The 13551-nt window shown below is 60.2% G+C and overlaps 2 protein-coding genes across 2 annotated transcripts; both read right to left on the bottom strand.

Moving 5' to 3' along the window:
* Positions 1-1587: 1587 nt before the first annotated feature.
* Positions 1588-2738, bottom strand: LOC129785720 (metallothionein-2). Its single transcript, XM_055819167.1, has 3 exons — positions 2579-2738; positions 2437-2502; positions 1588-1822 (listed from the first exon to the last, which is right to left on the bottom strand). Exons 1-3 carry the CDS (start codon positions 2607-2609, stop codon positions 1728-1730), a joined length of 192 nt encoding a protein of 63 aa, XP_055675142.1. The 5' UTR covers positions 2610-2738; the 3' UTR covers positions 1588-1727.
* Positions 2739-5851: 3113 nt separating this feature from the next.
* Positions 5852-7330, bottom strand: LOC101920589 (metallothionein-1). Its single transcript, XM_005233477.3, has 3 exons — positions 7160-7330; positions 6703-6768; positions 5852-6117 (listed from the first exon to the last, which is right to left on the bottom strand). The coding sequence occupies exons 1-3, from the start codon at positions 7188-7190 to the stop codon at positions 6023-6025; spliced, it is 192 nt and encodes a 63-aa protein (XP_005233534.3). The 5' UTR covers positions 7191-7330; the 3' UTR covers positions 5852-6022.
* Positions 7331-13551: the final 6221 nt, after the last annotated feature.

Here is a 13551-nt window from a genome sequence, read left to right as displayed (position 1 = left end):
GTGGCTGGGGTCCCAGCCCTACCACACTGTGCCAGCCCCCTGTCACTCCCGCTTTCCAGCAGACCCTCACCCCATGAGATTTATTATTTTTTAAATGCATTTGGGAATGAGGCATGCCGTCAGACTCTGTCTCCAGTGCTAAGCCTCTGTTACAACAGGTGGTGCTGGGAGGCTGCTCAGCCAAAAGACACGCTAATGCAAGAAGGCAACACATTTAAAAGGCAAATGGGTGCTGAGCTGGGTGTTGCTTTTCTCACCAAAAAGGATGGGTGCCGATTAGGCTGCAGAGCCACGTGCTGAAGCCCAACAAACTTTTGGCAAAGGGGTGAGCAGCTCCCCAGGGTGCCCAGAGCATCCCTGGGTACTGGTGTCACCACACTCCCCCCTTGCAGACACCTCACCCTGGGCCACCCAGCCTGGCAAAAAGGAATTACGCTGCTATCCAAGTGCCTCCATTTCAGGGTTACCCCCACATTTTGTTGCTTCTAAAATTCATCCTGGGCCTGGCCACCAAGGGCTGAATGGGACATCTCTGCCAGGTTGAGGGGTCCCCCTGGCCAGAGCAGCAGGAAAGGGGCGATGGCAGTGGGGTGCCAGACCTGGCAGCAGGAAAGGGGCGATGGCAGTGGGGTGCCAGCCCTGGCAGCAGGGCTGGGAACCTGCCTCAGCGGCAGGGCGCACCCAGGGGATGTGCACGGGCAGGCAGAGGCAGCCACCCCAGCCGGCGGCAGCGACTCCAGTGCACAAGCAGCAACTCTCACTTGGCAGAGACTTTCGGAAGCAAAACACAGCCCACACACCTCCCTGAGCACCCACCACCCACGGAACTGAGCGCTGACTTTAACCCATGCAAGGTTTATTCATAGCCATGGCTGCCTGACCCCCCCAGCCCCCCAAGGTGAGCGCAGCTCCAAGTAAAGAGCTCCCCAAAAGATGGGCTGGGGAAAAAAAAAAAAAGTGCTGGGAGGGCATGGTCGTGGCAGGAGGGGCATGGCACAGGGAGGCTGCAGGGGAAGCAGCCTTTCAGGGTGGATCTGCTCTGCAAAGGGACTGGGGTTTGCAAAGCACCAGCTCCTTGGGGCGTGTGTCCCTGCCCACGGGACAACCACATCCCCAGTAGGGTTCAGCCACCAGCCTTTCAGCAGCAGCTCAGGGCAGCCCACACCACCTCCCACCTGCCAGGCTTGGTCCCAAAAGCTCTTCCCTACCCCAAGGGAAGCCCGGGGGTGGGTGGGGTGGGGGGAGCCCCAGCACGGCACAGAGACACCTGCCACCAAGCCAGAGAAAGGCAGGAGGGGGCTGGAGTTCCCTGCACTCTCGGGCATGTCAACCTGTCCTCACTGGGGAAACCAGCACCTCGAAGACACCCAGAGCCACCATCTCTGCTAGACAAGGTCCATCCCCTGCCCTGTGAAGGCTGCTTCTCCCCGGGGAAGGGGCAGAGCCCACCCAGGGAAGGCCATGGCGGGGAGGGGGGTGTGTGTGTGGTGTGTCTGCAGGCAGCCCCCACCCCGAAGTGCCCATTCCCACCCAGGAGCCACCAGCAGCGCTCAGCCCCCAGCCCAACCCAACAGCAGCACTCATACCTCCAGTCCAACTCCTTTATTTTCAACCAGTTTCACCACTGGTACAGAAGATACAAAAGATTAAAAAATAAGCTTTTTGGAGCCCCTCCCACCCCCCCATCCCCGAGGCGTGCCGGCTATTTACAGGCAGAAGCAAGCGGCTCAGTGGCAGCAGCTGCACTTGCTGCTGGCCGGCTCCTTGCACACGCAGCCCTTGGCGCAGTTGCTGCAGGTCGCGGGGCAGCAGGAGCAGCAGCCTGGGGGGGGGACGGGACACAAGAGTTAGGGGGGGTGGGAAGGGATAGGGGTCCCATGGGGCAGGGGCACACTATGGGAAGTGGGAAACAACTTGGGAATCCCTCCCACGGGTAGGGCCAAGATCCCAATGGGGCAGTGGTTGGGCTGTCTCCATGGGGGTCCTATGGGGCAGGGGCATCCACCGAAGGGGAGCAGCAGAAGGGGGTCTCCAGGGGAAGGGGGCAGATCCCCATGGGGGTCCCACAGGGCAGGAGCACCCACTGAAGGGGACCAGGGGTCTCCAGGAGAAGGGGACAAATCCCCATGGTGGTCCTACGGGGCAGGGGCACCCACCAAAGAGGAGCAGCCGTGGGGGGTCTCCAGGGGAAGGGGGCAGATCCCCATGGGGGTCCCACGGGGCAGGGGCACCCAGCAGAAGGGCACTGGAGGGCTGGTCCACAGGGGTCCTACAGGGCAAGGGGGGTGTTATCCCTACGAGACAAGGGTCTGGAAGTCTCCGTGGGGGTCCAACAGGGCAGAAGGGGGGCGCCCCCGTGGGCAGGGAGCTGCACAGGACAGCAAGGGGGGGTTCCCCTAGGACAGGTTGGCCCCCCCGGGCTGAGCCCCCACTCACTCTTGCGGCAGCTCCGGCAGCGGCAGTTCTTGCACTTGCAGGACCCGGCGCAGGAGCAGGAGTCACCTGGGGCGGGAGAGCGGCCGTCAGCGGGGCCGGGGGCCGCACCACCGGCTCCCCCGCGCCGCGCCGGGGCACTTACCGGCGGCACACGTGCAGTCCTGGGGGTCCATGGCGGCGGGAGCGGGCTGGGCTGGGCTGGACTCTACCGGGCTGGGCTGGAGCGGCGGCACTACCGGCCCGGGCCGCCCGCCCGCTATTTACCGGGTGAGGACGCGGGGCGGTGCTCGGCGCTGCACACGGCGGGGCGGGGCCGCGCGCAACCGGGCCGTGCTCAGCACCGGGGCCGTGCTCAGCGCCGGGGCCGTGCTCAGCGCCGGGGCCGCGCGCAACCGGGCCGTGCTCAGCGCCGGGGCCGTGCTCACCCGGGGTCTCGGCCCCGCACACCGCCTCGGCTCCCAGCCCACTGTAGGGAGGGATGGAGGGGTCCCACCCACACCCTTTCCTGCCCCCCGGCCCCCACCGGCAGCGTGCTGCATCCCAGGGGACCAAGGTGCTGGAAGATGCCAAAGGGACCATGTGCCATGCCAGTGCTGCACATCTGCACAGTGAGATGGGCCACTCTGGCACATCTGGGGCAGCCCTGCGCTGCTGCCTGCCCCTTCCCAGCCCCATGTGCCCAGTGCTGGGGGAGCACCATGCCCCCCACGCTGGGGGAGGCCCAGGGATACAGGTGGCATGCAGTCCCGGGGGGGCCTGGGGAGTGGGGTGCTCAGCTGGCCCCCCAGGAGGGCTGAGCGTAGGCAGAAGCGTGGCATGGCTGGCTGCTGGGACTCCCAGCTTCCCGGCACCCATGTGTTTTCCCCCTTGCTGCGGTGTTTATGTGCCAGCCAGCTGCCACCGCCCGGCTCATGCCCGTGGCCAGCTTGGCACATGCCATGGAAAACATGGAAAACAGCGGCTGGGCCAGGGACAGCCTGTCCCCGCGCCTGCGCCTGGTGCTCTTAGCATTGTTGTTGCCAGCGGGGCAAGCCTGGGCTTGGAACTGGTGCCACGGTGGGGTCTGTCACCCCCAGTGGCCCTGGGACCAGGAGCGGGTCAGTGGCCCTGGGAGGTCACACCAGAGAACGTCTCGTGCTTGTTCGCAGAAATACAGGAGGGTTTTTTCCCGGCAGTGTTTTTTGCAGGCAGCAGCCAGGGAGTGTAAACAGGAGGCTAAGCCAGCAGGCATCGCGCTGGCCACGGGACAGGAGGAGCGCTGGAATCACGGTGCACGTGTGGTCTTACTACACATAAACACGGCTTGTGAAATCGCTTCCCGGGCACCCCACCATTGGGGTACAGTGCTGCCCCCCACCCCCCTCCCCCATCGTTGCCAGGGACTAGCTTTGCTGCACCCCAGTTTGAAGAAAAGGGAGCCCCCTACCCCCCCGAATGGGGTCGTGTACCCTGACACAGGGCTGGACTGAAAGCAGGGGGTGAGCATGCGAGGGCAATGCTGGGGGAGGAAACAGGAGAACTTGCAGTTTTCCGGGAATCCCGCACATCACCCGTGGAGGGGCTGTGCCAGATCCTGGGGCACGTGGCCCTGGGCCCCGTCACTGTGAGTGGGAAGGAGCAGCACAGCATCGCCACAGGACCGTGCGTGGGGCCGGGATGGGAAACAGCCCGGAAAATACCGTGTTTCCCAATCGGGGCATTTCCACTGAATAATAAAGTCACTCCGCAGCAGAACAGGATGAGCCATGACTCCCGCGAGCTGTGGGCTTGTGGAAATGCCAGGGTGCAGGGCACGTGGCAGACACCCACAGGGAGAGGGGAACACAGGGAGAGGGGAACACATGGGGGGGGGGGGGGGTCCCCTGTCACTGCTGGTGCTCCAATTTCTTGGAGCTGGCAGGGAGCAGTTAATCCCGAGGCTGTGCCCATGTAGGAGGAATGCCAAGTCCAACTCTGAACTACAGCTGGCCAGCACAGGTTTCAGGGCTCAGAGCTGGGCTGCTGGAACCCCCCTCTGCCCCCACTTCCCATACAGGCAGTGACAACATCCCATGGCTGTTCTCCATCACATGCTGTAGGACACTGGGACAGGCACAGGGCAGAACCATGGGGCAGGACCGATGCACACCTTCTGGGGACAGTGAGGCTGGAAGGATGCTGTCAGCTCCACTGGTTGAACTGCGTGTTTGGGGATAAATCCCATTAGCAACCTCTCCTTCATGCTTGTTGTGGGCTCACCGACAATGTTTTTGCATGGTTGACACTTCAGTCTTTCTGGCTAGGAAGGAATAAAGATAACCCTGCTGTTTGCAGGATGGAATTTAGCTTGAAACTCCAGAGCTGGTGCTGCACCGTGCCTGCTTCCCCTACATTTAGCTGGCATAGGGACATGCTTCACACTTGTCACAGGTGTGGGGTGATGGTGACGTCGCAGGGGACACCCCGGGGTAAGAGTCCTGCTGGAGCAAATGAATATCCCTTGGGGACTGGCACTGTGAGCAGCTAGTGGGTAGGGGTGCCCTTGACTGTGCCAAACCCCTGGCTGGATAAGTCAGAAAAAGGTTTGCTGCTCAAAAGAGGCCATGAAAGGCTGTGTTTGGGGAGTGTGGGGACAGGCAGGACCCCTTGTGCATCCTGGGAAGCAGCATAGTGCCATGTGGCACCTGGGGTGCAGCGTCCTGGCAGCGTCATGGCTGTGCCTGGGTAGGACAAGCATCACACGCCAGCATGGGCACTGCCACCCATAATGGACATTGCACCTTGGCATGGGCACCACATCCAGTTGTGAGTGTCCCATCCCCTTGTAAGCATTGCACCCCATCATGGGCATCACACCCCACTGCAGGTATCGCACCCCACCGTGGGCATCACACTCCATCATGGGCATCACATCACATTGCAGGTGTCGTACCCCATCATGGGCATCCAGGTCACCGGGGGGTCCCCACAGAAGCACCCTGCCAGGCTGGCAGAGGTGGCAGGGGGAAGAAGCAGGGTGGTTCTTCCAGCCAGTTCAACTTAACTGCCAGGAGGAAAGCTAAACCTGTTCCCCCGCCACCCCACCTGCCGTGGAAACATTACCCCTGGAAATGGGCAGGGCTGCAGCGGTTATTACACTGTCGGTGAAGGCTTGTAATAACGATCTGCTCATTAGCCCCGAGGATTTCTGGTGGAGGAGAGAGCATGGGATTTGCCCTTGGGTAACAACCGGGCGGGGGAAAAAAACCCTATGAATTACCTTGTTGTGCAGGGAAAGTGTTAAAACAAAGAGTCAGAGGTGCTGGCAGGGAGGGCAGAGCGAAGACTAGAAGGAGCAAAAATAAGATGCAGGCTCTTTGCCATGACCCCCCAAACACGCTGCCCTCCTGCTCCCCAGGTTCCCCTCCTACCCCATCCAACAGAAATGCCAGGCTCCTTATAGACCTTTATATACACATCACTTTATTTAGGTAGCTTATTACACGTCACAAGTGACAAACACTAAAGATATCTGAACACATATATAAAAAAACCCAAACATACACAATAAGGTTATTCTTCTGTCCCCCCAGATGTACGGCACCCCCAGATGTGCAGCTGGGGGTCCCTATTTGCAGCAGCTGCACTTGGCGGAGGGGGGGCCCTTGCAGACGCAGCCCTGCGCACACTTGGCACATCCCGCCGGGCAGCAGGAGCAGCAGCCTGTGCGGGGAGAAACATCAGTCAAGAATGGTCCTGGGGGGGGTCTCATGGTGGGTTTTGGGCTGATCCCATGGGGAGTGGCTGATTTGGTGGCCCACCAGCACCTGCGTCCTCCCCTTTTAGCATCATCCCCATCCCCAGCAGCATCTCCCAGCATGTTTTTGCACCCAGGGCTGTCCCTGGGGAGGCAGCAGGAGGGTGTGGGACCCCCAAGGGCTCACCGCCCCCCCCCCCAAGCCGCTGTTTGTGCCACTCCCCTGCCGCACGTGGCTCTGCCCGGGAGTGACAGCATCAGGAGTAGCCGGAAGAAATCCCGGTGCTGGTTTCCTCCCTGGGCATCCCCTTGTGCTGAGCCCCAGGTGCCAGTGAGGGGTACACCGACTTTTGGGTTCTACCAGGTGGCTCCTATTGTCTGGCAGGGGCGATGGAATTCACCCTGCGCTCCTTTGGGGGCAAAAATACGGGAGGAATAAACTTAACTCCGACAGTGCTGAGCCTGATTTGATTCAGTGTGTCCAGGGATGTGTAGTGAAAACCCCCACGAGTGTTTCTGCCCCCTATCGGGGCCCAGGTCCCCCCCCTTACCTTTTTTGCACGATGTACATTTGCAGTTTTTGCATTTGCAGTTATCCCCGCAGGTGCAGGTGCCACCTAAAACACAGAGAAAAGGAGAAAAAGGGGTTGAGAGAGGGTGTGGGAAGGGATCCCCGCATCCCCGGGGATCAGCGCAGATGCTTCGGGGTGAGGTCCGCAGGGAGGGCACTGCCGCCCCTCCGAGCGCCCACTCTCCCACAGTGCTGGCCGGGGCAGATGCTTTGGCCTCGCTCGGTGGGGACGCCACGGCATTCCCAGCCACATCCCGGTGGGATCCAGGTGTGCCACCGCAACGCCAGGAGAGGATTTCAGCAGCCAGCCCCACCAGCGTGTGAGCACCGGGATGGCGGAGGGGGCCGGCAGGCGGGTGGGAGTGTTGGTGGTCCCACCGGGATGCTCCAGGTCCCGCAGCTCCCTGCGGCTGAGGCGGAGGGAAGCCCTGGCTTACCAGTGGCACAAGGGCAGTCCTGGGAGTCCATGTCTGCCTGGGCTGGATGCCGGCTGTTGGACGCGTTGGGCGATGGGAAGAGCAGCTTTGGCAGGAGTCGCAGCCACCTCCTATTTATCCTTGGCCGGGTGAGAGCGAGTGCAAACCCTCCGCCCCTCGCAGCCTGCGCACGGCTCAGCCTCGCACCTGCCCCGGGCGCTGCTGATTCACTCCCATGGTGGCCAGGCAGGACCTGGGGCTCCCATGTCCCCCCTCCCCGGGGTGCTGGTGGCAGCAGTGGGGCTGTCTGGGTGACCGTCACCCTCTGCTGAGACATTGTGGGGGGATGGTGGTGCAGAGAATGGCCAGCTCATCACACCGATGGCACCTGCCTTAGGAGCGCTGCTCTGCTCCCAGGGGGTGGGGGCTGAGGGGGTGCACCCAGGGAAGCCCCCACAGCCCAGCCCTTTGCTAAAGTCAATCTGCCAAGCCCCGAGATGTCTCGCGGGGTGTGTGTGCACTGATCAGGGCTGCCACCACAGCCGGGAACTCTCAGTGCCCTCCTCCCAGAGCTGGCACAGTGGGCTGATGGGGAGCTGACACAGTGGGGTGACAGGGATGTGGTCCCTGCCCCAGACCCCATCCCATGGCTCTGACACCCTCCCCGTGAGCGAGAGCAGCAACAAGCTGGACTGGCCTGGCCAGAGCCTCCCGTGCCCTCCCAGCGCCCCAGGACGACGGCACCCACGTCCCCTTGGCGCCGTGCATGGCACCTCGGGGGCCCTGTCTCCTTCCTGGCTGCGGTGCTCCGTCCCACTCATCTGAATTAATTTCCACGTAGCATTAGCCGGGTGTGCAGGAGAGGAGGGTGGTGGGCGAGCTGCCATCACCCTGGTCAACTCCTCCAGCGGGTTTTACCCACACACTCGAAAGAGCAGTGAGGGTTTGGGGTGAAGGGAGAAAAAAAAAAAGATGCTTTCTGAGATGTTGGGTGCAGGGAGGGACTGCACCACAGCCAGGGGGCATTGCCAGCCGTGGAGCATCTTTCCTGCTCACCCCTGGGGTTTTTTGTGTGCTTGCTAGTGGAGGTGGTACCCCATGCCGGCTGCCCTGCGCTCTGAAACTACTTTGCTTTGGGGTTTTATCCCAGCCAGGCTTTTGCCTGCGGTACCTGGCTAAGGCGGTTTGTCGGAGGCGATGTTAATCCAGCCGAAACAGCGGGCCAAGGAGTATTTTTACCACCCAGCTGTCTGGACATGTTTGGAGCTTGTTGGGTGACCTGGTGGGGAGCGGTGCCAGCGCCCCGACTCGGCGTCTCCTCCAGCTCAGCCAGGCCAGGCTGGGAAATGGGCATGTAAAAGCGTGAGGAAGGCAGAGCTGATGGGCCCCTTCCTTGCCTCGCCGCCCCAGCAGCAGCTCGTCGATGCCCTGGCATGCCAGCCCTGGGGTCATGTGCACGTCACGCTGCTGCTGATACACCGGGGTGTGATGGCAGGGGATGGTGCCAGGGACCAGGCACGTGCCAAGGGCATCAGTTGCTCCCACAGGAGCAGGGAAACACAAATGTGCTGGGGAACACACGTGCAAGTGGCCACCCACTGGCCCCAGCCATGTCCCCCTGCGCTGTGGGTGTCATGGCAGAGGGGGGACATCTCCTTGGGGTCCCACACATGCTCTGCTCCTGAAATAACCAGCTGAGCACTCCTGTGGTGCAGAAATATGCCCAGGGAAGTGCTTCCAGCCGTGTCACGATGGATGCATGGGGAACAGCAATACCACCGTGGCATCTGCTGTGTCCCCCTAAACTGCCTGGCACCCTTGGCCACCCAGGCAAAGCCATGATGTTGGCACATTGCCCCTGTCCCCAGCTGGTGGTGGCGCAGGGATGTGGGGACAGGCAGCCCCTCCAAAGTGGTCCCTCTCTTCCAGACTGGAGGGAGGAAGGTGAAGTCCACAGCAGGGGAACAGGGCCACGTCGGCTGCACTGTGCAATCCCTGTTGCAAAAGGACGGGGCAGAGGAAAAAGCCCTCCAGCAGCTATTCTCAGCTCAGATCCCAGCCCTTCTCAATTCTTTCCTTCCTTCCTTTGCACAAAGGAAAAAAAGCATCTTCCAGGTGATGCAGGACTGGGGGTCAGGGCTCTGGGAGGCCTTGTATTGCTCCTGGTCCGTTCTGTAATTAATTTGGGATGGGGCTGGAGCTGGGGCTTGTCAATTGGACACACATCAGCCAGGCCACCTCCAGGAGCAGCTTGTGACTGGGGTGTTGAGCTGCAGAGCCGGGACCCCGGGGAGACCTTCCTGCTGCTTAAATGGCCCCATTACAAGGCCCTGTGAGCCCCCCTTTGCCTCCTGGCCCCTGCCTTCCATTTGCTGGCCTGGGGGTTCCTTACCACTTAAATAAGCCTGATGCTGCTCCCCAAAGCCGAGCAAAGCGGACACGATCCCTGCGTGGCAATTATTCACCAGCCCTTGCCCTGCCAGAGCCATACCCCTCGGCGGTTGTGTCCCCTGCGTGGGATTCCTGGCTCTGTCCCCAGGCACATCCATAGCAATCGCCCCGAGATTGCTGGGCAAATTAACGTGGGTGAGTCAGCGGGATGCTCCAGCGCTCCAGGCAGAGCCGGAGATGACGCTCGCTCTTCGATGGGATGTGATGGCTGAGCTGGGGTAATGGCTCAGCAGGGCATGGTAGGGACAGGGCTCCCCGGAAAGCAGTGAAGGAGGCTGACAACCTGCAGGAAGATGTGCTGGAGGCACCTGTTGCCGGGACACCCACAGTGCCCAGGGCTGATTGCCAGAAGCCACAGGACGGTGCCGGGGCTGGTGCCAGTGAGTCAAGGCCAGTGCCAGGCAGGTGACGAGGAAGGGGCAGCCGCTGGCTCCTGAGGAGGTGACCCGGCACAGGTCTGCCCTGACTCCCCACTGAAGGATGTGCAGCTCCCAGCGCCCATGGTCATGCAGCAGCACATCATGAACCTGCTCCTGCCTCCAGCTGCCCGTGATTTCCCACAGCCACCCCAGCACATTGCCTTCGGGGGGACCCTGCGGATGACTACAGGCCCTCCTCTCCCCTCTCTGGGGGCACGTGTCTTCCCCAAGCCCTCACTCCGGGCTCATCACCCCCTCCCGAGCAGTGCTGGGTTTGGTGACCATCCTTTGCCCAGAGACACCCCGTGCAGCTGCAGGGCTCCACTGGCAAAGCACCACTGCTCGGATCCGTATGGACCATGGCCAGGGATGCCAGGGAGCTACGACACCGCAGCCTGGAGACCCCGGGGGACAGTCCCCACTGCCCCTCACCATTGCCTGCTGCTTGCTGGGCAGGATGCTGCTGGCCAGCAGCACCCCAGGGGTGCCCCTGATGCTGTGGCAGCAGCGAGGGCAGCTCAGCTCTGCCTGCTCCAGCTGCCTGTTGGTGCTGCACCCTGGGCAGGAGAGCCATGGCCAGCTGGGAGTGCAAGGAGCCACAACCCACCTGGGACTGGCCTTTCAAACTGAAATAGAGAAAATAAGGGGCTTATGCACCCCCCTAGCACCCAGCAGATACCCAGCACGCTGGACATGCTGAAAGCCAGCGGGAAGCCATGGGAGCCGTCGCTGCTTAGAAAGCAGGTTTGGCTTTCATTTGACGGGTATCTCAGCCTATTATTTGCGGATGATAAACAAGTGTTTAGAACATGGGAAATAGGTGCTGACGTCGTTTTGTTTTGCCAGTGCTTGCCAGCCCTTTGGCAGAGGAGGAAGAGGATGAATCACCCCTTGCCTGCCCCGGGAAGCCATTCCCAACCGCTCCCCGTGTGCATAGGCAAAGCCTTGGAAACCATTTGGGAGTGAAACCGGATCGGTGGGGTGACCTCATGCTCTGGAGGTTTCTTTTTCCCAGAAAACCATGAGCAAAGACCTGTTCTGGTCTCAGCGGCAGACATGAGCTAAGCCCATCATCTGCCTTCCCACCTCACTCCTTCCCCAGAAGCTGCCTGCTCTCCTGCCAGATCCCTGCCTGCACCTCCATCGCAGCTTTGGCAAAATACATCCCAGCCGGTGCTTCCCCTGTTGCTCAGCCACCAGCGAATACACGGCGTGTCCCGTTGCCCTGGGTAAATGCCCTCTTTGGTGGGCTTTGCTGGCCCACGGTCATGTCTGTGTAGCAACAGAAACACACCTTCGGCGAGGGCCCGCTTGCAGCGGGCAGGGGCCGAGCAGGTTCTCATTAAGCAGGAATTGCACCGCCTGCAATACTGCACCGCCTGCAATACTGCAACGCTTTCACAAACCCGCAGCACGCTTTGATGTGGGCTCTTTGGGAGCCGCCTTGCAACCCAGCCGGCTTGCGCTGGGGCTGCGACTCCCAAGGCCGGGTTCCTGAGCCGGGCTCAGCCGCCGGCTCATCCTATGGCTCCGGGCAAGGGCTTGAAATGTATTCCGTATTTCTTATCTGGAAATGAGCTATCAATGTTACCCTCCCCTTGAAAAAGTAGTGCGGAGGGGGTGGCGGTTTGCTAATCATTTATTCTCAGGGGGAAGGGAAGGAAGGAATGCTGAAGCGATGCCATGCAGTTGGGTCCGGGAGGGTGAGCCTGATCCCGCAAGCTCCCCGTGGGTTTTGGGGTGTGCATCCCGAGGGACCCGGCACAAGGCCGGAGCTCCCGCCCGGCAGTACGGGGTGTTGGGGCCAGGCAATGTGTGTTAGGGCATGTCTGGAAGATGAAAGGGCTGACTCCTCTTTTGATCATGAAATTCTCATAAATGTTAATGGGAATTACTTCGAGGTCTAACGAGGGCAGAATTGCAGCCCCCAAGGGGTGGAAGGGGGTGAGGACCAACCAAGTTTCAGCTGGGAAATAAAAGGGCTTGAATCTACCTTTTCCCCCACCTGCGAGAGAGGGTCAGGGGCTGCCCAGCATCCCTGCAGACCCTCCTGGGAAAGGGGGTCCCCAGGTGTCCCCCACCGTGCCCAGCACTGCTGACACCTGCACGGACATTAAGTATCACCTTCACTCTGGGCATCCTTTCCACTCACAAATCCAATGTTTTCCCAGTGTACAATTTGGATTTTCTTCTTTTTCTTGGTTCCCCCCCCCCCCCATCTTCCCTTCCTTTTTGCGTCTTTCGGGTTCCCACAGACTTCAAACTCACCTGCTCCAACTACTCGCCGCCTCCCCCAGCTGAAACGTGACCTGAAGTTTCCAAGTATCGTTACCTTGGGCATATTTAATTATTTCATTCCCCTTTAGTTGCTAATTAGAAGCCAAGAGTAGAGGAGATGAGTAATCCCTTGGGATGTTGAGTAGACACTTGCCTGAGCTTGCAAAGAGAACACCAACCCCCTCGGTATAAAGGCGTGAAATAAAAGGATGTGCTATTTTCCTTGATGTCTTCATAGCCCTGCTCCTGAGATCCCGAGATCGTGGTCGTCTGTCCCAGGAATGATTCATGCAGCTGCTGTGCTGGATCCTGTCTCCCCCAGGAGCTCTCAGGGGAGGCAGGATCTGGCACAACGGCTCGTCCCATCCCCATCCAAAGGCATCTCCCATCCCAGGGCTGTGCATGGGATGGGGGGAGAAATGCTGCTCGGGCTCGGGCAGCAAACCTGGGGTGGGGAAAGAGAAAAGCCCCTGCAGACAGCAAAGCTGGTTTGCTGCTGCTCAGACAGGCTCTGCCTTCACCTTAAGAAGTATTTTGGTGTGCAGATGCAGTTGCTCACCCCTGCCCACTCCCTCCAGCCGTACGATCTCCTCCTCGAAGGCTGGGGATGGTTATTTTTGCCAGCATTTTCCCAAACTCGGTATCTGAGAGCTCCTTAGCGCTCCCCTGCCAGGCAGGTGAAGGCATCAGGAATTTTTGGTTGGATTTGAAGTCTTTGCCAAGAAACCGCTACTGGGTGGGTGAGGATCCTCGTACCTGTCGTGCTGTCGTGGCCAGCTTCCCTGTGCAACCTGCCTAGAAAGCCAGGAACGGGTGCCAAGCGTGTTTGATTCTATATATTTTATATATATATTTATCGTTACCTCATATTGTATTATATTAAATGATACCAAATGATGTTATGTTATATTATATATATAAAGTTACATTTCCCCAGGAGCTGGAACAGAGCAAACACTGGACACAGCATCCCCTTGGCAAGCCTGTGCAGAGCAGCACTGGGGTCACGCAGGGAGGATGAGGATGGCCTCTTGCTGGATAATAAGACCCCTGCTCTGGTGATGAAGCCAAACAACCCCTTGAGTACACTCCAAACAATCCCTTGAGTACAGTTATGCTGACCCCGGCTGCGCAGCAGCAATACGCAGGAGCTCGGTGAGGATTAGATGGGATTTCCCCCCCTATAAAAGTGGGGAAAGGGAAGGACCCCTGCTCCGAGTGCTGCCGGATGGCTGCGATGGGAGCAGCGTGGTCACCAGACTCAGG

This window comes from Falco peregrinus, chromosome 14 (genome assembly GCF_023634155.1).
Source record: "Falco peregrinus isolate bFalPer1 chromosome 14, bFalPer1.pri, whole genome shotgun sequence".
NCBI lineage: Eukaryota > Metazoa > Chordata > Aves > Falconiformes > Falconidae > Falco > Falco peregrinus.
Note: the sequence above shows the minus strand (reverse complement) of the source record. Positions and strands in the feature narration are given on the sequence as shown.

What these genes read in the sequence shown, in the direction of transcription:
- LOC129785720 (XM_055819167.1), bottom strand. Translation starts at nt 2,609, where the DNA reads ATGGACCCCCAGGACTGCACGTGTGCCGCCG. An exon ending in GGACTGCACGTGTGCCGCCG is followed by an intron (nt 2,503 to 2,578) that starts GTAAGTGCCCCG and finishes CTCCCGCCCCAG; the next exon opens with GTGACTCCTGCTCCTGCGCC. An exon ending in CTGCCGGAGCTGCCGCAAGA is followed by an intron (nt 1,823 to 2,436) that starts GTGAGTGGGGGC and finishes TCCCCCCCCCAG; the next exon opens with GCTGCTGCTCCTGCTGCCCC.
- LOC101920589 (XM_005233477.3), bottom strand. Translation starts at nt 7,190, where the DNA reads ATGGACTCCCAGGACTGCCCTTGTGCCACTG. An exon ending in GGACTGCCCTTGTGCCACTG is followed by an intron (nt 6,769 to 7,159) that starts GTAAGCCAGGGC and finishes TCTGTGTTTTAG; the next exon opens with GTGGCACCTGCACCTGCGGG. An exon ending in ATGTACATCGTGCAAAAAAG is followed by an intron (nt 6,118 to 6,702) that starts GTAAGGGGGGGG and finishes CTCCCCGCACAG; the next exon opens with GCTGCTGCTCCTGCTGCCCG.